The 7,528-nt window shown below is 43.0% G+C and overlaps 1 protein-coding gene across 1 annotated transcript; it reads left to right on the top strand.

Annotated features, from left to right (window-relative positions):
- The first annotated feature begins 211 nt into the window (after nucleotides 1-211).
- Nucleotides 212-964, top strand: LOC124525959 (proline-rich protein 23A-like). Its single transcript, XM_047098621.1, has one exon. It carries the CDS (start codon nucleotides 212-214, stop codon nucleotides 962-964), a length of 753 nt encoding a protein of 250 aa, XP_046954577.1.
- Nucleotides 965-7,528: the final 6,564 nt, after the last annotated feature.

Below are 7,528 nucleotides of genomic sequence, written 5' to 3'. Positions count from 1 at the left end.
AGGGCCTACTCTGCGCCACCAGAACCTGGACCGAGGGTCTCCCGGGAGGCGCCCCCAGAACTCCCGGGCACTCACTCTGCGCCCCGCCGCGCCCCGCCGCCTCACCTGTCGTCGAGACCTGTCACTGCGTGCAGGACCCAGCCCCTCACGCCCTCCGCCAGCCCCCCCCCCCTCCGCCCCCGGCAGCGCCACCCGCAGCGCCGTCCAGGTCATGGGCAGCCGACCCCGCAGCCCCAGCGCCTACCCTGCGCCCTGTCCCGGACCGTTGACCGGAGGACCCGGCCCCGCCAAGCGCAGACGAACCGAGGAGCTTGCAGGCCTGGAAGGCCTGGAGGGGCCCCCGGCCGCCGGTGCCCTCACCTCGGTGGTGGTACTGGCCACGGGATGTGCCCTGCAGATGTCCCTGGACGACGTCGACCTGGTGCTGGAGACTGAGCCAACGTCGGTCCTGCAAGTGTCTGTCGAAGAGCTCACCCTGCTGCTGGTCCCCGAGGCCCTCCTGCGCTCAGGAGAGCAGAGCCACTCGCTTGTCTGCCTGGAACCGGGCGCTTTCCTGGGCGCGCCCGGGCACGACGTCGCCGTCGAGCAAGGATTCTTCCGCGCATCTGTCCCACAGATGGCCCCCCAAGAAGAGGCCTATGAGGAAGACGCGGACCCCGCGTTCCTGTCGCCTCGGATAGACCCTGCAGCCGGCTCCGTCGCTGGGCTCCGCCCCTGCGCGGGAAGCGTGACCAACCCCTACCCTGTGGGCCAGGTACCAGAGCCCCGGTCTTGGGCCCCCACTCCTAGTCCAGAGAGACGCTCTTCTTTCCGCTACTTCAACCTGGACGTCCACCTTCTGGAGCCCTTCCCCAACTCGCCACTCCAACCTCTACCTCCCTCTCCGAGCCCAGGTCCCCACGCGTGCCCCCAGCGCCCTCCGGGTCCTTCTCGCAAGGCCCGGAGACGCCTGTTCCAGGAATGAACTGCTCCCACAATCTCTCACCACCCGGCTTCGGCACTAGTGATCCTCCACTACACGCTGTGAACACATACCACCACTCAGAGATGAAACTTCTGCCTCGTAGACAATGGGCAGCTGCAGTTTTTGTTATGTTAGTTTTTGTCTCATTTTGTTTAGCTAAATGCCTTGATCGGTAGCAGGCATGGATGGGTGGGTGGGTGGATGGATGGATGGATAGATAGATAGGTAGATAGATAGATAGAGTCTGGTAAGGACCTTTAGCAGGGAGAGTAGACCACACATAATCAACGACGGATTTTCAGGTCCCTTGCTTGTGGTGCATGAGCTGTTTCTTCCACTTCTGTCATCTTCAGCCAACCCTATTCTTCTTGTTTCACCCCTACTCTTGCTTCAAAGTCATCTCATTTTTTTTCCAGTTTACCCCCTTTTTTCATTACCTCCCAATGCCTGTCTCCTTTCTCTCCACTTCAGGTTGTTTTTCCTTACCTTTGTAATTGTGAATTTACCTCTATGAATTCTCCAATGCCCTTGGAGGTGCTTCTGATCACCAGCTTTTGTTTGTTTGTTTGTTTGCTTTTAGCATGCTCAATATTTATAAAGAAGAGCTTTGTGAAAAAAAGGCCAAGTAAACAGTAGGGAGACGAGGAGAAGTTAAAGTGCTGCAGATCCAGTGACAGCCTCAGCAACCTCTTTGGGAGCTCGGGAGTCAGAATGGCTGGTCAGCGTTGTCCCAGGGAAGGCTGAAATAGCTCTCTTCCCTCATCAATCAGCCATTGGGTGTGAGAGACCAGGGAAGGACCATAGCCCAGGGCAAGACCACTTTCTTCAGGTGAGACAGTTTCTAAAGGGCATGGCAGCTGAAGGCTGTCCATAGCACTTCTTCTAGCACTTATGGAAAAATTTCTCATAAAGAGGATCTAGGTGGTGCATTGCACTGCCCACTGCAACATCATAATATTGATTCCTTTTATCTTAATATTTGTCTATTCACCTCCACTTATTCTGATCTTTATGATTAGCAGGAAAAAAATTATAATTTTTTTCATATAGGTCTTGAATATTTGGATAAAACCTAATCACTAATTTTCTTTTTCTCTTCTTGCTTTCTAAACTTCTTTCCCTGAACCTGGTCAATCAAGATAAATGCATACTAAATGAATGAATGAATGAATGGCACACAAATGTAATGCATTGGGCTTTGGGGAAGTATTTCTAAAATTAGAATAAAAACGGTGAAAATAATGTTTTCTTAAAGTTTACTTATTTTGAGAGAGAGAGCACAATTAGGGGAGGGGCAGAGAGAAAGAGACAGAGAGAGAATCCCAAGCAGGCTCTACACTATCAGTGCAGAGCCTGATATAGGGCTCAAACTCACCAACTGTGAGATCATGACCTAAGCTGAAGTCAAATGTTTAACCGACTGAGCCACCGAGGCACCCCTGAAAATAATATTTAATGGAAGGAGGAAAGTTAAAGCCATGACATTATTTCATTACAGAAGCAGACTGTACACTATTCTCCTGTATTCTCCTGTAGCTAAACAGTCAAATGGGTATTTCTTTGTTTTTAAGTTTTTATTTAAATTTCAGGGAACATACAGTGTAATATTTCTTATTTAAGTTTATTTATTTATTTTGAGAGAAAGAGAGAGAGAGCATGACTGGGAAGAAGGGGCAGAGGGAGAGAGAGAGATTCCCAAGCAGGTTGTGCACTTGTCAGCACAGAGCAGAGCCCAATGTGTGACTCAAATTCACAAACCGAACCGGGAGATCATGACCTGAGCCAAAATCAAGAGTCAGATGCTTGACCGATTGAGCCCCCCAGGCACCCCAACACACAGTGTAATATTAGTTTCAAGTGTACAATATAGTGATTTAACACTTTGATACAACACCAGTGCTTATCACAAGTGCACTCCTTGATCCCCATCACCTATTTCACCCATCCCCCCCATCTCCACATGTGAGTGAAATCATATGGTATTTGTCTTTCTCTGACTGACTTATTTAGCTTAGCCTAATACTTTCCAGCTCCATCCATGTCATTGCAAATGGCAAGATTTCACTCTTTTTTTATGGTGAATAAATATATACATATATAATACATACATATACGCATACATATAGTGCACAAAATATGTGTTAAATTGGCCGTTCATGTTATCAGTAAGGCTCTGGTCAACAGTAGGCTATCAGTAGTTAATCAAAGTTACACACAGATTTTTTACTGTGTGGGGTCAGCACCCCTAATGCTCTCATTGTTCAAGGGTCACCTGTATATATATGGCTCATTTCTCCCAAAGATTTCCAGTTCCATCACATGGATATACCATATTTTATTCATTAATTTATTAATGGATATTTGTGTTTATAGTTTTTAATATTACAAACAATACTGTAGTAAACATCCTCACTCTTGTCATCTTATGCACCTGAGGAAGAGTTTCTGTAGGAAATATACCTAGAAATTATATTTATGGGTAGTATGGCGTGTACATATACAGTTTTGTAAGATATAGCCAAATTGTTCTCTAGAGTGGTTGTAACAATTTAAACAGCTTCTAGCAGTCTTTCACCACACTGTATCACCAAACTTTAATGTTCATTTATTTTTGAGAGAGAAAGAGAGACAGAGTGAAAGTAAGGGAGGGGCAGAGAGAGAGGGAGACATAGAATCAGAAGCAGGCTCCAGGATCTGAGCTGTCAGCTCAGAGCCTATCACAGGGCTCAAACTCATGACCCACAAGATCATGACCTGAGCCAAAGTCAGACGCTTAACCAACTGAGCCACCCAGGTGCCCCCTGTATCACCAAACTTTAAGTTGTTTGCCAATGGTACCTCATTTTTTAAAACTGCGATTCCCCAATTACTGGTAAGACGATGAAAATTTTCATGTGTAATTGGAATGATACTTTAAAAATAATTTCAGATATATTTTCATATACTGCAAATCTTACTCTCAACTTCTCACTCATTAAATCTAATGTCTTTAACCTTTTCAGTGGATAAGACAAGTACACCCTAGATTAAAGCAGTTAGCTGTCAGTCCAGAGTTTCAAGCTGACTCTTTTTAGCCCATTACTAGGTAAATATGAGAATCAGTTTTCTCCAGGCAGAAAAATTGTTATCTTAATTTCCTAAGCAACCTTCAAATATCAACAGCCAATTTTGGAAATTGGAACATAGAGTTTTAATAGAAACCATTAAGCAGAGAAGACAGAGGAGTTCTAACTGGGCAAGAATGGAAAGAAAAAAAGGCCAGTCTTACCTAAGAGTAGTATGTGGAAACGAAAAGAGGGACAGATTTAAGAGTGTAAGCATTCATCACTCACATGTCTCATGGCTTTCACCTTCTATAAGTAAAAACTCTTCACAATGGTTTAGGAGAAGGCCAAGAAAAAGGAGGTTTTGGGGGTGCCTGGGTGACTCAATCAGTTAAGTATCTGACTCTTGACCTCAGTTTCGGTCATAATCTCACGGTTGGTGAGATTGAGCCTTGAGCCCCCGCATCCAGCTCCATGCTGTCAGCTTGGAATTTCCTCTCTCCCTCTTTCTCTGCCCCTTCCCCCCTCAAAAACAAATAAATAAACATTAACAAAATAAAATTATATATGTGTGTGTCTGTGGATATATATATATATATATATATATATATATATATATATATAAATGCAGCTGGCTGACTCTGTCAGAAGGGCATGCAACTTTTGATTTCAAGGTTGTGAGTTGTTCGAGTCCCATGTTGGGTGTAGAAATTACTTAAATGTAAAAAAAATTAATAAATAAAATGAAAATTGAAAAATAAAAATATATATTAAAAATAGTTCTTTTGGAATACTAGAGTATTATTTAGTTTCTTCACTCTATTGCTGGATATGTTTTAGTTTGAAGGTACTGCATCCATTTGAACTTCTTGCTGAAAAAGAAAACAGAATCCTCAAATTCATCCTTTTAAAAAATGATCACATCTAACTTGGTTTACCTATGGTCAGAGTGAAGGAGCAGCGAGGACGGTGGGATTGGACGGGGGCAGAAGATGGAGATATTGTAGGACAGGATAATCATGCTATGGAGAAGGTGGGGGCCAGGGCTACAGTAGCACATTAGCCCATGTTAACAATGAGGAAACAAAATTGTGCTGGATGGGCAGTCCTGCTGGGGCTTTTAATTCTGACATTAGTCATAGGTACTTCATCTCAAAAACTCTGCTTACCAAGAACCTATTGTTTCAAGAAGTATTACAAAGCAGTAATCATCAAGACAGTATGGTACTGGCACAAAAACAGACACTCAGATCAATGGATCAGAATAGAGAACCCAGAAATGGACCCACAAACGTATGGGCAACTAATCTTTGACAAAGCAGGAAAGAATATCCAATGGAATAAAGACAGTGTCTTCAGCAAATGGTGCTGGGACAACTGGACAGCGACATGCAGAAGAATGAAACTGGACCACTTTCTCACACCATACACAAAAATAAACTCAAAATGGATGAAAGACCTAAATGTGAGACAAGAAGCCATCAAAATCCTCAAGGAGAAAGCAGGCAAAAAAAAAACTGTTTGACATCGGCCGCAGCAACTTCTTACTCAACACATCTCTGGAGGCAGGAGAAACAAAAGCAAAAATAATCTATTAGAATCTCATCAAAATAAAAAGCTTCTGCACAGCAAAGGAAACAGTCAACAAAACTAAAAAGCAACCAAAAGAATGGGAGAAGATATTTGCAAACAACATATCAGATAAAGGGTTAGTATCCAAAATCTATAAAGAACTTATCAAATTCAACACCAAAAAAACAAATAATCCAGTGAATAAATGGGCAAAAGACATGAATAGACACTTCTCCAAAGAAGACATCCAGATGGCTAGCAGACACATGAAAAAATGTTCAACATCACTCATCATCAGGGAAATACAAATCAAAGCCACAATGAGATACCACCTCACACCTGTCAAATGGCTAACATTAACAACTCAGGCAACAAAAGATGTTGGTGAGGATATGGAGAAAGAGGATTTCTTTTGAACTGCTGGTGGGAACGCAAACTGGTGCAGCCACTCTGGAAAACAGTATGGAGGTTCCTCAAAAAATTAAAAATAGAACTACCATACAACCCAGCAATTGCACTACTAGGTATTTATCTAAGGGATACAGGTGTGCTGTTTTGGAGGGGCACATGCACCCCAATGTTTATAGCAATGCTATTGACAATAGCCAAAGTATGAAAAGAGCCCAAATGTCCATTAACAGATGAATGGATAAAGAAGATGTGGTATATGTAAACAATGGAGTATTACTCAGCAATCAAAAAGAATGAAATTTTGCCATTTGCAACTATGTGGATGGAACTAGAGGGTATTATGCTAAGTGAAATTAGTCAGGGAAATATAAATATCATATAACTTCACTAATATGAGGAATTTAAGATACAAAATGGATGAACATAAGTGAAAGGAAGCAAAAATAATATAAAAACAGGAGGGGGACAAAACATAAGAGATTCTTAAATATAGAGAACAAACAGATGGTTGCTGGAGGGATTGGGGGGGTGGGCTAAATGGGTAAAGGACATATTGGACAAAGGGCTAGTATCCAAAATCTATAAAGAACTCACCAAACTCCACACCCGAAAAACAAATAATCCAGTGAAGAATGGGCAGAAGACATGAATAGACACTTCTCTAAAGAAGACATCCAGATGGCCAACAGGCACATGAAAAGATGCCCAACGTCGCTCCTCATCAGGGAAATACAAATCAAAACCACACTCAGATATCACCTCACACCTGTCAGAGTGGCTAAAATGAACAAATCAGGAGACTATAGGTGCTGGAGAGGATGTGGGGAAACGGGAACCCTCTTGCACTGTTGGTGGGAATGCAAACTGGTGCAGTCACTCTGGAAAACAGTGTGGAGGTTCCTCAAAAAATTAAAAATAGATCTACCCTATGACCCAGCAATAGCACTGCTAGGAATTTACCCAAGAGATACAGGAGTGCTGATGCATAGGGGCACTTGTACCCCAATGTTTATAGCAGCACTGTCAACAATAGCCAAATTATGGGAAGAGCCTAAATGTCCATAAACTGACGAATGGATAAAGAAATTGTGGTTTATATACACAATGGAGTAGTACATGGCAATGAGAAAGGATGAAATATGGCCCTTTGTAGCAACGTGGATGGAACTGAAGAGTGTTATGCTAAGTGAAACAAGTCATACAGAGAAAGACAGATACCATATGTTTTCACTCTAATGTGGATCCTAAGTAACTTAACAGAAGACCATGGGGGAGGGGAAGGGGGAAAAAAAAGTTAGAGAGTGAGGGAAGCAAACCATAAGAGACTCTTAAAGACTGGGAATAAACTGAGGGTTGATGGGGAGTGGGAGGGAGGGGAAAGTGGGTGATGGGCATTAAGGAGGGCACCTGTTGGGATGAGCACTGGGTGTTGTATGGAAACCAATTTGACAATAAATTTCATATTAAAAAAATGAAATAAATAAATAAAAATTAATTTTTTAAGAAAAAGAACCTATTGTACTTTCTTTGGACAAAG

This window comes from Lynx rufus, unplaced genomic scaffold (genome assembly GCF_022079265.1).
Source record: "Lynx rufus isolate CCGP_SWC_20201006 ecotype Redwood Valley unplaced genomic scaffold, mLynRuf1.p SCAF_5, whole genome shotgun sequence".
NCBI lineage: Eukaryota > Metazoa > Chordata > Mammalia > Carnivora > Felidae > Lynx > Lynx rufus.
This window is presented reverse-complemented; position numbering and strand designations above follow the sequence as displayed.

Bases quoted from the DNA above. Each gene is read 5' to 3' on its own strand.
- LOC124525959 (XM_047098621.1), top strand. From the start codon at position 212: ATGGGCAGCCGACCCCGCAGCCCCAGCGCCTACCCTGCGCCCTGTCCC.